This window comes from Megalobrama amblycephala, linkage group LG19 (genome assembly GCF_018812025.1).
Source record: "Megalobrama amblycephala isolate DHTTF-2021 linkage group LG19, ASM1881202v1, whole genome shotgun sequence".
Classification (NCBI taxonomy): Eukaryota; Metazoa; Chordata; class Actinopteri; order Cypriniformes; family Xenocyprididae; genus Megalobrama; species Megalobrama amblycephala.
In genome coordinates, this window is record NC_063062.1 from 20,032,347 (window position 1) to 20,050,317 (window position 17,971).

Sequence of the window (17,971 nt, forward strand, 5' to 3'; positions counted from 1 at the left end):
GCAGGAAAAATGGGCAAGCGTAAGGATTTGAGCGAGTTTGACAAGGGCCAAATTGTGATGGCTAAACGACTGGATCAGAACATCTCCATAACTGCAGATCTTGTGGGGTGTTCCTGGTCTGCAGTGGTCAGTATCTATCAAAAGTGGTCCAAGGAAGGAACAGTGGTGAACCGGTGACGGGATCATGGGCAGCCAAGGCTCACTGATACACATGGGGAGCGAAGGCTGGTCAATGTGGTCCAATCCAACAGATGAGCTACTGTAGCTCAAATTTCTCAACAAGTTAATGCTGGTTCTGATAGAAAGGTGTCAGAATACACAGTGCATTGCAGTTTGTTGCGTAACTTGCGTATGGTGCTGCATAGCTGCAGACCAACCAGGGTGCCCATGCTGACCCCTGTCCACCGCCGAAAGCACCAACAGTTGACACGTGAGCATCAGAACTGGACCACGGAGCAATGGAAGAAGGTGGCCTGGTCTGATGAATCATGTTTTCTTTCATCACGTGGATGGCCGAGTGCGTGTGCGTCTCTTACCTGGGGAACACATGGCACCAGGATGCACTATGGGAAGAAGGTAAGCCGGCGGAGGCAGTGTGATGCTTTGGGCAATGTTCTGCTGGGAAACCTTGGGTCCCTCATGTGGATGTTACTTTGACACGTACCACCTACCTAAGCATTATTGCAGACCATGTACACCCTTTCATGGAAATGGTATTCCCTGTTGGCTGTGGCCTCTTTCAGCAGGATAATGAACCTGCCACAAAGCAAAAACGGTTCAGGAATGGTTTGAGGAGCACAACAACGAGTTTGAGGTGTTGACTTGGCCTCCAAATTCCACAGATCTCAATCCAATCAAGCATCTGTGGGATGTGCTGAACAAACAAGACCGATCCATGGAGGCTCCACCTCGCAACTTACAGGACTTAAATGATCTGCTGCTAACATATTGGTGCCAGATACCACAGCACACCTTCAGGGGTCTAGTGGAGTCCATGCCTTGACGGGTCAGGGCTGTTAAATATATATATTTTTCACTTATATATCAATTGGGACAGATATATATTTTCTTATTATATAACATGTTTTTCATATCCTTGAAAACCAACAAAATAAAAACTGTTGCAATGGTAAATGAACATACAACTTGGACTAGGTTCATAAGTAAATCAATCTTCTGTTGTTGTTTTGTTAATGCATTTATAAAGTTGTCCATTTTCCTATTCAGTCTCTTTTATTTGGATATATTAGCATCTTGTTGGGCTTATGATGTTTGTTTACCTTTGTTCAAATGACTTTTACAGCATTGTGTTGGGCTGCCACTTAAAGGGTTAGTTCACCCAAAAATGAAAATTATGTCATTAATGACTCGCCCTCATGTCGTTCCAAACCCGTAAGACCTCCGTTCATCTTCAGAACACAGTTTAAGATATTTTAGATTTAGTCCGAGAGCTTTCTGTCCCTCCATTGAAAATGTATGTACGGTATACTGTCCATGTCCAGAAAGGTAATAAAAACATAATCAAAGTAGTCCATGTGACATCAGTGGGTTAGTTAGAATTTGTTGAAGCATCGAAAATACATTTTGGTCCAAAAATAACAAAAACTACGACTTTATTCAGGATTGTATTCTCTTCCAGAATCCTTTCCATTGAATTGATTCCATTGAATCCTTTCATCTGTCAGTGTTGGTAATGCACTTTTACGTCGCCGTGGTTGTTTTTGGCGATTAGGACATCCGCGACATTTTGAAGCATCGAAAATACATTTTGGTCCAAAAATAACAAAAACTACGACTTTATTCAGCATTGTATTCTCTTCTGGGTCTGTTGTCAATCCGCGTTCACGACTCCGCTTCTTCTTCTTTCCTGTTTTACGGCGGTTGGCATCCAGCTTATTGGTGCATTACCGCCCCCTTCTGCTCCGGAGTGTGGTTCACGACTCCGCAGTGACGCTGCTGATGTAAGACGCTGCTGACGTGTTATCTAGTGCGCCCGAGCTTCGTTTACAGTCTGAGGGAGACGCACGCTGTATTCAAGCTATTCTACATTGTTTGTATTTTGGTATTGCTATATTTTTTAAAATGGTGCGTAAGTGTGCATGTCGCGAATGTCCTAATCGCCAAAAACGACCACGGCGACGTAGAAGTGCATTACCAATGCCGACAGATGAAAGGATTCAATGGAATCAATTCAAAGGAATCAAATCAATGGAATCAATTCAATGGAAAGGATTCCGGAAGAGAAGACAATGCTGAATAAAGTCGTAGTTTTTGTTATTTTTGGACCAAAATGGATGCTTCAAAATGCTTCAAAAACTTCTAACTAACCCACTGACGTCACATGGACTACTTTGGTGATGTTTTTATTACCTTTCTGGACATGGACAGTATACCGTACATACATTTTCAATGGAGGGACAGAAAGCTCTCGGACTAAATCTAAAATATCTTAAACTGTGTTCCGAAGATGAACAGAGGTCTTACAGGTTTGGAACGACATGAGGGTGAGTCATTAATGACATAATTTTCATTTTTAGGTGAACTAATCCTTTAATGTCAAATGTGTCCAGTGTGGGTCCTGAACATATCCTTGATATGTTGTTTTCTCCAGCGAGTCATGGGTCAATAAAAAAAGGTAGCGGAAAAAGAACGCACAGAATATGATGAATGCATGGAGTTCATGTGAACATGCTCTGAATATGCAGTTGGTCAATTGGTTTTTCCAACAATTAATTTGTCAGTGTCAGAGACGACTTACATCGCAGAGGCTGTGAACTCGCTGCATATGCTGCAGTTTGTGTGCGTGTGTGTGCTGTTTGGCTTGGCACTAATGTCCTCTGTTGGTTTGTCTTATCTGTCTTCACTGCCAGACTAATCCTTCAGTTCCTCTAATGCCCAGACTTCCTCCTATTGTCCACACTTAATGAGTTTGAAAACGGAAATCACACCATCCCTCCCTCTTTCGTTCTTATAAAGCGGTTGTTTCCATCTAGACTGGGTCCCAGTCATGTCTTCAGAATTGTGAGACACTGGATAGGTTAGACCTTGCACAGCAAAGCGCTTCAGAGAACCTGTTGCTGGGAGCCTACAGCTGGGCAGAGGTCAAAGGTAACAGGTGCCACTGAATATTTGTCTCGATCTCTGGTGTCTATGATTTTTTTCAAATCTTTGAATAAGCGAGTCTGAAGCTGTACACTGTGTTTAAAGGTAATGTTTTGCTATTTAACCAAGTATGAAAATATACCATGCATGTTTGTGAATATATTGCTCAATTTTTCCCATCCTAAGTTCATGCTCTTTCTGTGCCATCTATGTGGAAATACGTGACTTGTGTAAAACTCTCTGACAGATTTGTAGGGGCTCAGAGATTTCTTTGTTTCTCACTTCCAGCTCAACCTTTGCTTTGACTCATGCTATTTTTTTCACTAAATTTAACCTTCACATGCTCACTATTGTTGATGGCCAGTTTAAAAAAGGGTACAGTGCCTAGACATTGCAATGCATTACCTACTGTGTGCTTTCTAGGGTGGTTCAGGTGATTACTGGGCTAAATCTCTCAGGATTTCTTCTTTTCTTTAATCAGATGGAGTCGTGCAGATGGAAAGGATGGAGCAGAATCCTGTGGGTTTTCGTCTTGAATTTTTCAGGTGAGAGTTTGTGCATGTTTGTGCATGATTGTGCCTGTTTGCTTTTCCTCCTGTCTGTTGGTTTGATTTAAAAAAAAAAAAGAAATTAATACTTTTATTTAACAAGGACACATTAAATAGATCAAAAGTGACAGTAAAGACATAGACGTTACAAATAAATGTTGTTTTTTAAGATTTTCTATTCATCAATAAATCTAAGAACCAAAGAACCAAAGAAATAAGCAGCACAACTGTTTTTAACATGAATATTAATAATTAATGTTTCTTGAGCAGCAGATCAGCATATTAGAATGATTTCTGAAGGATCATGTGACACTGAAGACTGGAGTAATGATGCTGAAAATTCAGCTATGCATTAGAGGAATAAATTGCATTTTAAAAACCTTTTAAATTGTAATAATATTTCACAATATTACTTTTTTTTTACTGTATATTTAAACAAATACATCAGCCTTGGCTGCAAAAATCTTACTGACTCCAAACTTTTGAATGATAGTTATGCCACTTTGATTTAAAGCTAGCATGCAAAAGCTTAACTCTCTTACCCTCTTTGTTCTGTAGGTTTTGTGACTGTCGAGGGATCTGGTCGCTGTAGTCTGTTTAGCCGGCAGCATATACACACATTTGACGGTGTGATTTATGAGTTCCCTGGAGACTGCAGCTACATGCTGTCGGGAGACTGCCAACACAGAAGCTTCTCCATACTGGGTAAAAGCCTGTCAGACACACACACACAAACACACACACACACACACACACACACACACACAAACAGTTTTTCATGAATTAAACAAGCTATGGCAAAGTTTGTACAATGTCAAGATGATAAAATGCCTTCTTGTGTCTATGTGTTTACACCTAGCTGATTTCTCTCATGGAAAGAGGAAAGGAGTGACTTTGTTTCTGGGAGAATTCTTTGAGCTTCACCTCTCTGTTGATGGAATTCTGTCACAAGGAGCAGAGAGGTACAAACTGTACATTTCGTACATTCTTAAACATAAAGGTTTTTCTTTGGCATCTGTTGTTCCATGAAGCACCTTCAACATCCATGGAAGCTTTCCATTCTACAAAAGGTTCTTTATAGTGGAAAAATGTTCTTTAGATTATTAAATTGTTCTTCACACTAACAAAATGTTTATTTTAAGAACTGTTCATTGAAAGGTTCATTGGGGAACCAAAAATGGTTCTCCTATCTAAGCGAAACCCACCTTTTAGAAGCTTTTAATTTTTGTGGTCAAAATATAAAGGAAATATACAGAAGAGGATTAGGGCCAAGCAATAATAAAAAAATAAAACCATCTTGAGATTAAAGTTGTTAAATTTCGAGAAAAAACTTGTTAAATTTCGAGAAAAAAGTTTAGATAAAATGTTGAGAATAAACTCGTTAAATTACGAGAAAAAACTCGTTAAATTTCAAGAAAAAAGTCGAGATAAAATGTTGAGAATAAACTTGTTAAATTACGAGAAAAAACTCGTTAAATTTCGAGAAAAAAGTCGAGATATAATGTTGAGAATAAAGTCATAAATTACGAGAAAAAAGTCATTAGATTAAATTACAAGAAAAAAGTCGTTAAATTATGAGAACAAATTCGTAATTTAACGAATTTGTTCTCGTAATTTAACAACTTTTTTCTCGTAATTTAATAACTTTATTCTCACATTTTATCTCAACTTTTTTTCTCGTAATTTAATGACTTTTTTCTCGTAATTTAATGACTTTTCTCAACATTTTATCTCGACTTTTTTCTCGAAATTTAACGAGTTTTTTTCTCATAATTTAACGAATTTGTTCTCGTAATTTAACAAGTTTTTTTCTCATAATTTAATTACTTTATTCTCAACATTTTATCTCAACTTTTTTCTTGAAATTTAACGAGTTTTTTCTCGTAGTTTAACGAGTTTATTCTCAACATTTTATTTCGACTTTTTTCTCTGAATTTAACAAGTTTGTTCTCGAAATATAACGAGTTTATTCTCGTAATTTAATGACTTTTTTCTCTGAATTTAACAAGTTTGTTCTCGAAATTTAACGACTTTTTTCGCGTAATTTAACGAGTTTATTCTCAACATTTTATCTCAACCTTTTTCTCAGAATTTAACGAGTTTATTCTCAACATTTTATTTCGACTTTTTTCTCGAAATTTAACGAGTTTTTTCTCGAAATTTAACAACTTTAATCTCGAGATGGTTTTATTTTTTTATTATTGTTTGGCCCTAATCCTCTTCCGTAGAAATACTTATGGCTTGCTCAAGTAATTTCAATGGAACAAATCCTAAAAGGATAAAAAAAAGAATCCCATAAGAATCCCATTAGATTCCACTGGATTAACTGAGTTTCACATTTTTTGAAAATTAGAATATGGACTATTCTACACTGGAAAAAAAAAGTGTTGGATTTGCTTACAATTATGACTTGAAATTTCACAAATTACAAAGATATGGCAATGGCAGTAATTAAACATGAATGTTTAGTGAAAAAGACTCAAATAGTATTTTCTTATAACACATATACTAATAATCTTTGTTTTATTTACAACTTATACTTATTAATTAACTTAATGTAGCTGAATTAATATTACAATCAATTAATCTGTTCAGTCAGCGAACACTCAGTATTGATCATCTGTCAACTTTTCAAGAAGGATATTTACAGAAAAGATCTGCATGGCTTGAAGTGAGTGAGGTGGGTCTGACGTGACGCAATGTGGTATCAACAGGAACAAAGGGAAGAATCAGAAATGAACTCAAATGTGATCTGATCAGAAGTATTTAACTTCTACAGAAAGTAGAGTTCATTTGCATGGGGGAGTTAATTAGTTAACTTGTGTCCATCTGATAAATATAACAAACATACAATGCATTCTATGATATTGTGATGGCCACCAAATGTTAGTCATTAAACAAGGAGTAATTTAATATTAAACACCACCTAGATAGACTGCAATATCAAGAAGTATCAACACATGCATTTATAACACTTTACAATATATGAAAGAACAATATACAAACAGATATAATACACTAAATGTACTGGGGAGATGCATGTTCATTCATTCAAACAAATTGTCAATGAATTAATGGTAAAGAATCCAGTTTTATAGATAATGTATGATTCTAGTGGCCTGTCTCCTAAGTATCTTGGAAGGGTATGTGGAGAGCAAATGGTGAAGAAGGGGTGATAGCGCTCAGTGGGGAACCCAGACACTACGGCGCCTGCATGGGTGATTGACTTTTCCAATTGTGTTTGATCACTCCAGATGCTACACTATACACTGTTGAAATGACAGTCTTAGACCACCATGAATTTCCAGGCTGAATTAGAGTTGGTGTTGCTGGTTAAAGTAGTTAAGCAGCCTGGTTGGGGTACCAGCTCACCAGAAACACAACTAATGACCAGCTATGCTCAAAAAAATACCTGTAAAAAAACGAAAAACTTTACACAGTAAAATACCGTTTTCCATTTAAACAGTAATATACCGTAAAAACATGGGTAATATTATTTGTCGTTTTCAAGAAAGTTGCCTATACTTTCTCGAAAACGATAAATAATATTACCCATAATGCATTGTTTTCACATTGTTTTTATTGTATATTACTCTTTCAATTGAAAACAGTATTTTACCGTGTAAATTGGTTTTGTTTATTTACAGCTATTTTTTAGAGTATATAAAACTGCCTAAGATTTTTTTTTTCTCCTCCAGGCTCCCACTGCCATATGCATCGAGCTCGGTGTTCGCAGGGTTCGAGCTGGGATACATTCGACTATGGAGCGAAGAGTTCGGGTTCTCCATCCGTATAGACTCCTCGCGTAACATTCAACTAACGCTCGGCAAGCATCACAGCAACCAAACATGCGGCCTGTGTGGAAACTACAATTATTTGGTGGAGGATGAATTCACCGCACAAGAAGGTGCGACACAAACGCAGGCACGAACACAACAACATACCTCAAACTCTCTCTTGGTAAAACCATGTTTTAAATGCGTTGGACAGGATGCTGATTAATATGAGCAGGGGAAATAGGTGGCGTCAATGTTCATCCAGAAGACAAAACATTAGAAAGTTAAAAAACTGTTTGTTTCAGAGCCTTGCGTGTGTGTGTATGGGCTTTTAGGGGGCATTTTAGTGTGCTGTCATCGTTCCAAATCACAGTGTTTGTAGTTGATGGTGTACTTATCAGCTGTTTAAATTTAGAACATCTTTCACAAGAGTTCACCACATGATACAGAGAGCCTGGAAAACTTTGCTCGAGTCCACAGAGCTGAGAGATAACGTGTTTGTACAGGTGAAGCAACATGTTCTGGTCTCAAATAAAAAATATATTTTGATAGAAGATTAGTTGGCATTTTGACATTATGCACATGATCAGTGCTGGAAGTGGAAAAAAAAGAAAGGTCACCTCACCACCATTCGGCCCGCTACTGATGGCCCTGCTCTCTTGCACTGACACTCTGACTGGCAAAGTGTTGTGCTGAATTTTGACTCCCTGCCAAATTATTACCCCCCTCATTGAAGTTAGTACCTGATTGCCTAATTCTACCCCCACAGCTAATAGCTACTAAACCTACCTATACCTGGAGGCTAATAGTCTGGTAGGGGTCAGAATTCGGCACAATACGCAACATGTGAGAAGTGCCGGTGTTGTGCCGAATTTCGACCCCCTGCCAAATTATTACCCCCCTCGTTGAAGTCGCTACCTGATTGCCGAATCTTAACCCCACCCCTAATCCTGACCCCTCCCCCATACCTACTCCTAAACCTATCAATACTAGGGGGTAATAATCTGGCAGGGGGTCGAAATTTACCACTACACCGGTACTTATGAAAAAGGTTTACTAAAGATTAAAATATAGAAGCACCTGCCATTTCAACCATTTCAACCATTTCTCAAGACTATAATGTAAAAATTAAATAAATAAATAAATAAAAATCCCCATTACTTTAATGTGTCCAGAAGATTTATAGCCTATTTGAGTTTCCTGTCAGGACACTTTTTTATTATTATTTAAATCAGCATAAATTAATTAAAATAAATAAATAAATAATTACTTTATAATTAAATTAATTAAAAATGAAAAATTGAAAAAAAATATTTTAATATTTCACTTAAAGGATTAGTTCACTTTCAAATGAAAATTTCCTGATAATTTACTCACCCCCATGTCAACTAAGATGTTCATGTCTTTCTTTCTTCAGTCGAAAAGAAATTAAGGTTTTTGATGAAAACATTCCAGGATTTTTCTCCAAATAGTGGACTTCAGTGGACCCCAAACGGTTGAAGGTCAAAATTACAGTTTCAGTGCAGCTTCAAAGCGTTCTACGCGATCTATCTAGTGAAACCATCGCTCATTTTCTTAAAAAAAAAAAATAAAAAATTATATGTTTTAACTATAAATGCTCATCTTGAACTAGCTTTGAACTAGTTTGAACTAAAGTTTGAACTAAATTGTCATATACAATATGCAAGTACATAACAACTAGTTCAAACTTTGACCTGAGGAGGGCAGTAATACACTTAGCAGTGTCTACACTGCTGGAATTCTAATAGAGAAGAAGAGGAGAGCTAGTTCAAGATGAGCATTTATGGTTAAAACGTATATAATTTTTTTTTTTTTTAGAAAATTTGTGATGGTTTCTCTAGATAAGACCCTTATTTCTCATCTGGGATCGCTGTAAAACGCTTTGAAGCTGCACTAAAACTGTAATTTTGACCTTCATCCATTTGGGGTCCATTGAAGTCCACTATATTAAAGGTGCCCTCGAATGAAAAATTTAATTTATCTTGGCATAGTTAAATAACAAGAGTTCAGTACATGGAAATGACATACAGTGAGTCTCAAACTCCATTGTTTCCTCCTTCTTATATAAATCTCATTTGTTTAAAAGACCTCCGAAGAACAGGCGAATCTCAACATAACACCGACTGTTACGTAACAGTCGGGATCATTAATATGTACGCCCCCAATATTTGCATATGCCAGCCCACGTTTCCAACATTATAAAAGGCATCAGACAAGGGCAGCCAGTATTAACGTCTGGATGTGCACAACCAAATCATCAGACTAGGTAATCAAGCAAGAACAATAGTGAAAAATGGCAGATGGAGTGATAATAACTGACATGATCCATGATAACATGATATTTTTTAGTGATATTTGTAAACTGTCTTTCTAAATGTTTCATTAGCATGTTGGTAATGTACTGTTAAATGTGGTTAAAGTTACTATCGGTTATTACTGTATTCACAGAGACAAGAGAGCCGTCGCTATTTTCATTTTTAAACACTTGCAGTCTGTATAATTCATAAACACAACTTCATTCTTTATAAATCTCTCCAACAGTGTAGCATTAGCCGTTAGCCACGGAGCACTATCAAACTCATTCAAAATCAGAAGTAAACAATATAACAGTATACAATACTCACATAATCCGACGCATGCATGACGAACACTTTGTAAAGATCCATTTTGAGGGTTATATTAGCTGTGTAAACTTTGTTAAGGCACTGTTTAAGGCAATCGAAAGCTCTGTGGGCGGAGAGCACGAGATTTAAAGGGGCTGCAGCATAAAATCGGCGCGTTTATAATGATGCCCCAAAATAGGCAGTTAAAAAAATTAATAAAAAAAAATCTATGGAGTATTTTGAGCTGAAACTTCACAGACACATTCAGGGGACACCTTAGACTTATATTACATCTTTTAAAAACATAATCTAGGGCACCTTTAAGAAAAATCCTGGAATGTTTTAATTTCTTTTCGACTGAAGAAGGATATGGACATCTTGGATGTCATGGAGGTGAGTAAATTATCAGGAAATTTTAATTTGAAAGTGAACTACTCCTTTAAAATAAATATAAAATAGATAATAATAGAAATTATTCTAGTATGCTTATTTGCTGCTCAAGAAACCTTTATTATTATCAATGTTGAAAACAGTTAAGCTGCTTAATATTTTTGAGGAAAGCATGATATATTTTTTTAAATCATAATTCTTTGATGAATAGTAAGTTCAAAAGATGCAAAACAGAAATATTTTGTAACATTATAAATTTATTTTCTGTCAATTTTGCTTGAATCAATACTTTCAGCATTGCTTGAATTAATACTTGCTAACTAAAAAGTATTAATTTCTTTTTTTTTAAAACCTTACAGACTCCAAACTTTTTTATAATTGTTTATTGTACATTTTGAAATAAAATATGACCAGAACATTTTCTTGACAGGCTTCATGAAATTCATAGATTTATAAATGTGTGTGTTTAGGTTTTCTGACAGATGATCCATATGACTTTGCAAATTCCTGGGCCATGAAAGGAGCAGATGAACCCTGTAAACGCGTCTTGCCCCCATCGCAGAGCTGCAACAGCACCGGAGAATCAGCGAAAGTCAGACGCTTGCCTGCACAACAAACACAACAACCTCGTTACAATCCATTCTGTCAGCCTTATCGTATAGATTGCACTTTTTGCGATTTTTCAGAGTGTGTATGTGTGTGTTTCAGGATCAGATGTCACGATGTGAGGCCATGAGCAGCTCAGCACTCTTCCTGCATTGTGCTCACCTCGTGGATGCGGCTGCGTTTGTGTCCGTGTGCGAGTCTGATGCCTGTCACTGCAGTACGGGAGATGAATGCGTATGTCAGGCCATGCTGGAGTACGCCCGCACCTGTGCCAATCATGGCGTAACACTGTCCAACTGGCATGTGCAGAACCAGTGCTGTGAGTAATCTCACTTTCACACTTATATAAATACATTTCATATCCGAAATTAACTGTATATATTCACACATGTATGTTTCCATTTGATCAGCCCCTAAGTGTCCTATTGGCATGGAGTACAGCGACTGCACCCCGACCTGTTCCACTTCCTGTCAGAATGTAAACATCCAAGAAGTCTGCAAGGAGGAGTGTGTTGATGGCTGCAACTGCCCAGGTGAGAGTGATAGCGGACAAACCAATGTAGAAAAATTAAATTTACCTCAATTTCATTTTTGGCTTCATTGTACTGTTTATGACCTCTCTCTTGTGTGTATTTTATGTCAACTAAGTTGATGCTTTAATTTTAAATAATGACTAAAATATTATACACTACCGTTTCTTTTAAAGAAATTAATACTTTAAATATTCATATTTTAAGCAAGGATGTATTAAATTGATCAAAACACTAAAGATATAAAATTTCTGGTCATCAAAGAATCCTGAAAAAAAGTTTACACAAAAAATATTAAGCAGCACAACTGTTTTCATCATTAATAATATTAAGAAATGTTTCTTAAGCAGAAAAATCAGTATATTAGAATGATTTCTGAAGTATCATGTGACTGAAGACTGGAGCACTGCAAAAAATGCTGTTCTTACTTAGAGTTTTTGTCTTGTTTCTAGTCAAAATATCTTAAATTTCTTAAATCAAGAAGCATTTTCTTGACAAGTAAAAATTATTTTCTTGTTTTTAGGAAAAATAAGTCAAAATTAAGTGAGTTTTTCCTTAAAACAAGCAAAATAATCTTCCAATGGGGTAAGCAAAATAATCTTATTTCAAACCAAAAATAAGATATATAAACTTGTTTTCAGTTTGGATTAAGATTATTTTGCTTACCCCATTGGCAGATTATTTTGCTTGTTTTAAGGAAAAACTCACTTCATTTTAACTTATTTTTCCTAAAAACAAGAAAATAATTTTTATTTGTCAAGAAAATGCTTCTTGATCTAAGAATTTTTAGATATTTGGACTAGAAACAAGACAAAAATTTCTAAGTAAGAACAGCATTTTTTGCAGTGAGTAGCCTAATGATGCTGAAAATTCAGCTTTGCAATCTTAGAAATAAATTACATTTCAAAATAGATTAAAATATAAAAAGTGCTTTTAAATTGAAATAATATTTCACAATTTTACTGTATTTTTTATCAAATAAATGGTGAGACTAGGCCATGTTCACACAACAGCAGAATGTTGTCAGTCCTGTATTTTTTGAGTCCTTAAAGGCCCACTGAAGAGTGTTGGAATGCACAGCATTATTCAATATGTTGACGTAATTTCAACTGAAACAGAAAGACAGGGAGATATATCGAACAGCCCCGCCCCTTTTTAAAATAGCCAGTAGCGTTTTGTTTATGTTACAGCTCGGCCAGAGCCGTTAGACTCCGTAAAACTTCAGTTTCCTTCTAATCTCAAACCGTTTCTCCTTTAAAAATCGTCTTTATATCACTTTAATATACAGCATTCTGTGCAGAATTCAAAGGGGTCCAATACCTTTTGTGGTCTGTGCCGACTCGCGCATATGATCCGCTCTGTGCTCTCGTGTCTCTGGACCGGACCAGACTGCTCGCGTTGCAGTGGTTCATGTGACACTAACGCGAAAACAGACTTCATTCGCATCAATGGAAAGCATATTTACACTGTCTGAATCGTTCCCTGTTCTCTATAGTGCACTATGTGCCATTCACCATGTAGAAACTAGTAAATGTGTGAGCAGCTTCAGCGTCTGTAAGAGTGTAGGAGGAGGCGGGACTTCAGATTCTAGAGAGCATTTGATTGGACCGAAGATTTGACGAGAAACTGAAGTGCGATGTGATGTCATGAAAATCCGTGATCCATTTTAGCTGAAGTGAGTGACTGTAAGATTTGAATGCTTTTATCTCCTAAATGCGAATTTTGTCATTGTTTTGGAACACACCAGCTTATTCATAACATTAGGCTAACATATTCATAATAAAAGCTAAAAAACTTAAATTTTGATTTCAGGAGGGCTTTAATACCATTATGTTCACACGCAGTACGGTTGTTTACGGGAGTGAACAACATATCCGTAAATTTTCAGGACTCACAAACAATTTCTTAGAAAGTCCACGCTGTATGAACGGAACCGGACTGGACCTAAACAGTGCGAGAGAGACGCTCTTCTAAGGGGGTTTCGTGTGTGGTTTCGCTTTCAGTAACTTACAGCGACGGACATATTGAGCTGTGCGTCATCTTAAGGTGTTCGATCCAGTCACTGTTCTCTACCGGAGCGGCTCCTGTCAAGCCCTGTCCAAATACCCACACTTGCAGTCTTGCCCACTAAACCCACACTATCTTAAATACCCCGGAGCGCTATTTGAGGCTAAGCGTATCCCATCATGCATTATGTTCGGAACCTCACATGCCCCAAAATCGCGAGATGTCAAGAAAAACATGACTGTAAGTTAAATTAATTATATAATACATATAATTTGGTAGTAAAAAATTAAGTGTTGCACATTTTATTGATGCAAAAATGGGTAGGCTGTGTGTATTTTGTATATCATTTGCAACTGCTTTTTATCACTTAAAGAAGCACCACAATTTTAAAATTGTGTCTTGTTATATAGCGACCACTGAACAGACATTTAGAAGTGTATTTTAAAATGCATTGAAAATAATAATTAGAAAAAAACCTCTGTAAACACTTGAATTTTTTATTTTTTTTGCAAGACTATAAGTATGTCTCATCGGGCAATCAAAAGTTCTTCACACACTTGCAGTCTTCATGTCCACTTGAACACTTGAGCCAAATACAGGAAATACGTCATGTAAGTAGACAAGTGGTCAAGTGCAAAGACAGCAAGTGTGGGTATTTGGACAGAGCTTCAGTTTTATGTTTCTTTGATGTCGCAAAAGACGTGAGATGGTGCAATTCGTCTCTTGTCATGTCAAAAGTGATAAGACTTTTCAGTTTTATGGACGTCACCATCGTTAATATTACCTTGGTCAATGTCGTTATGGTTACTTGGAGGCACAGTTCCAGAATCAAATCACATTTGACATTTTGAGGGTGCTTCTGAAATTAGTGAGGGTGCTCTAGTAAAGTGCAGATGTAATGTGTAAATGATGGCTTCACCATAACAAGAATAGCAATGTACAGTGAGACAGAGAGAGTGATATATATATTTTTTAAAAGTCATTACTTTTACAAATAATTGGAATAGAATTTTAAAAATATTTTTCTAGTCGACATTTACATTGCTTAATTTTATTTTATTGTTATTTTATATACAGTACAGTCCAAAAGTTTGGAACCACTAAGATTTTTAATGTTTTTAAAAGAAGTTTCGTCTGCTCACCAAGGCTACATTTATTTAATTAAAAATACAGTAAAAAACAGTAATATTGTGAAATATTATTACAATTTAAAATAACTGTGTACTATTTAAATATATTTGACAAAGTAATTTATTCCTGTGATGCAAAGCTGAATTTTCAGCATCATTACTCCAGTCTTCAGTGTCACATGATCCTTCAGAAATCATTCTAATATGCTGATTTGCTGCTCAATAAACATTTATGATTATTTTCAATGTTGAAAACAGTTGTGTACTTTTTTTTTCAGGATTCCTTGATGAATAGAAAGTTCAAAAGAACAGCATTTATCTGAAATACAAAGCTTCTGTAGCATTATACACTACCGTTCAAAAGTTTGGGGTCAGTAAGAATTTTTATTTTTATTTTTTTGAAAAGAAATTAAAGAAATGAATACTTTTATTCAGCAAGGATGCATTAAATCAATCAAAAGTGGCAGTAAAGACATTTATAATGTTACAAAAGATTAGATTTCAGATAAACACTGTTCTTTTGAACTTTCTATTCATCAAATAATCCTGAAAAAAAATTTTGTACACAAATATTTTGTACAATTGTACACATTAAATGTTTCTTGAGCAGCAGATCAGCATATTAGAATGATTTCTGAAAGATCATGTGACACTGAAGACTGGAGTAATGATGCTGAAAATTCAGCTTTGCATCACAGGAATAAATTACTTTGTGAAATATATTCAAATAGAAAACAGTTATTTTAAATTGTAATAATTTTCACAATATTGCAGTTTTTTTCTGTATTTTTAATTAAATAAATGTAGCCTTGGTGAGCAGACGAAACTTCTTTTAAAAACATTAAAAATCTTAGTGGTTCCAAACTTTTGGACTGTACTGTATATATATATATATATATATATATATATATATATATATATATATATATATATATATATATATATATATATTTTTTTTTTTTTTTTTTTTTTTTGCGTAAATCCATTTATATGTAGATGTCACATCTGAAACTTTGCATTGGCCGTTGGTCCTCTTATAGCATGAAAAACAAAACTTGTTCAAATTCTGCTATTATATAAAACATGCAAAGTGAGCTTCCTTTATAATCACTTAAAAGCTGTAACTTATCTCAGTTATAGTTGTTTACACTGCACAATGCTTCTCTTACACTTTGTTAATCAGAGGCTTCGCAAGCATTCAAGAAAAACCCCAGTGTTTTTTTCCAGTGGGTGAGCGGATTCTAACTAACTTAAACAATCCTGATTGGCCATTGCATTCAAGAGATAAGCTAACACGCCTGTAATTGGCTACATTGCTCACCGCTGCAAAATCATGTTGTAAATAGAAACATTTGATGTTCTCCAGAGTGAAAACACAAATATGCACTTGAGTGTTTGCAAAATCTCTTTATTTCACCAATCTCTTTATTTCATATCTCACCAATATGAATATTATTACAGTATCAACTGAGGGTGCTCTTGCTTGCGTTTGAGGGTGCTTAGCGGGCCTGGTTACTAGTAAGAGAATACAGGCTTGACTCCCATTGCACATTCATAATACAGACAGTGTTCAAGAGTAATGTGTCTGTCAGTCCCAAAAACTGACAGTAGTGTGAACGTGGCCTAATAATAGACTTATTTATAAAACATTAAAAAGATCTTACAAATCCTAAATTTTGGAATGGTTAAAAAAAACATTTAGTGAAGTTTATATTGATAAATGTGGGGGGGAAAAAAGAAGTTGGTAACACTTTATTTTACAGTGCCGTAGTTACACGTTACTACATGTACTTACTGTTGTAATAACAGTAAATTATGCATAACTACAAGTAACTAACCCTAAACCAAACCCTAACCCTATCTGTAACTCTATAGTAAGTACATGTAGTTAATTAATAGTACTCAGTACTTATTTGAGTACACTCTAAAAAATGCTGGGTTAAATTTGGACAAAGCCAGGGATTGGGTTGTTTTCAGCCAGCCATTTTTTTCAACCAATTTTGGATTTATTTTTTAGCCAGCAATATAGTCATATAGTAAAAGGCATGCTTTTGCTCACCCCCAAATAGGGGCAAATTGTGGGGTATTTTAAGCTGAAACTTGACCAGACCAGAGACTTATATTTCATCTTGTGAAAGAGGGCATAATAGGTGCCCTTTAACCCAACCTGCTGGGTTTTTACCATATTTAACCCAACTTGGGTTGTTTTTAACCCAGCATTTTTTAGAGTGTAATAACAATGTAACTACGGCACTGTCCCACTTTATATTAAGTGGCCTTAACTACTATGTACGTACATTTAAATTAATCATTTGATACAATGCACTTATTGTGTACATACATGTTTTTACATTGTACTTATATTTTAAAAACACCTGCATGTAATTACATCTGTAATTAATTTCTGTAATTAGGGGCCAAGCACCGAAGGTGCTTAGGCACCTATTGTTATTGTTGGCGTTCCGTACGCTTATTATTATTCTTCCGCTTCTTCTTCCGCTCTTGAAGTCTATGGCAGCCCATAGAACCGCTTGCGGGAAAGTTGTGAAATTTGGCACACAGTTAGAGGACAGTCTGACCTTTGTCCATAGCAAATTTGGAGTCTCTAACTCAATCCCTCTAGCGCCACCAGCTGTCCAAAGTTGCACTTATGTTTATGTTAATAACTTTTGAACCGTAAGGGCTAGAAACAAAATTTTTCCCCTAAGTCCTTGGCTCAAGACGAATCGAATGCACTATATGACGTCATTTTCCGTCATGAAAATTTTTCCGCCATTTTGAATTTTCTGAAAAACGTACTTTTTCGAACTCCTCCTAGGCCGTTACTCCGATTTTCACGAAAATTTAACCAGATCATCTTCAGAGCATGCCAAGAAAAAGTTATGGAATTCAAGTCAATTCCTCAAACCGTTTTCATAAAACAAGCGAACGAATTGTACGTAGCGCTTGCAAAAATAGACATAAGGCTGTATCTCCACAACGCTTTATCGTATTCAGACCAAACTTGGTACATGTTATCACAAGCATGACCTGAGGCATCATGCAGTGTTCCGGCACAGCGCCACCTACTGGTGCAGAGATATGAAAAATTGTCATTTTTGCTTATAACTTCTGATGGGTTTTTCCAAAAATCATAAATTTGGTCTTGTTAGATTCGGGGCATCATGTCGATTCGACTGATATCCAATTTTCCCATATCGGCCATTTTGTCCGTCTGCCATTTTGAATTTTGTGCTAAACTGCTGTATTTTACGAACG

General features: G+C 35.9%; 1 protein-coding gene and 1 long non-coding RNA gene across 5 annotated transcripts in view; one reads left to right on the forward strand and one right to left on the reverse strand.

The window, feature by feature from the left end:
* The first annotated feature begins 2,971 nt into the window (after positions 1–2,971).
* The window catches only part of vwf (von Willebrand factor), a 66,086-nt gene continuing 51,086 nt past the window's right edge, over positions 2,972–17,971 (forward strand). Inside the window, exons 1-8 of one of the 3 annotated variants that reach the window (XM_048168494.1) lie at positions 2,972–3,108; positions 3,584–3,647; positions 4,209–4,355; positions 4,510–4,612; positions 7,349–7,557; positions 10,911–11,032; positions 11,149–11,365; positions 11,457–11,579. In XM_048168494.1, the coding sequence (XP_048024451.1) occupies positions 3,584–3,647; positions 4,209–4,355; positions 4,510–4,612; positions 7,349–7,557; positions 10,911–11,032; positions 11,149–11,365; positions 11,457–11,579 (985 nt within the window). In that variant the 5' untranslated portion in view covers positions 2,972–3,108. Of the gene's footprint in view, positions 3,116–3,189; positions 3,208–3,583; positions 3,648–4,208; positions 4,356–4,509; positions 4,613–7,348; positions 7,558–10,910; positions 11,033–11,148; positions 11,366–11,456; positions 11,580–17,971 lie in introns of those variants that run through there. The other 2 variants (XM_048168495.1, XM_048168497.1) reach the window with 2 other exon arrangements.
* Positions 3,565–8,383, reverse strand: LOC125254087. Of its 2 annotated transcripts, none has more exons than XR_007181590.1 (4): positions 8,052–8,383; positions 4,506–4,592; positions 4,193–4,363; positions 3,565–3,701 (listed from the first exon to the last, which is right to left on the reverse strand). It is a non-coding gene; the product is annotated as an uncharacterized LOC125254087 (long non-coding RNA). The 2 variants fall into 2 exon arrangements; XR_007181589.1 differs by having other exon boundaries at positions 8,047–8,383.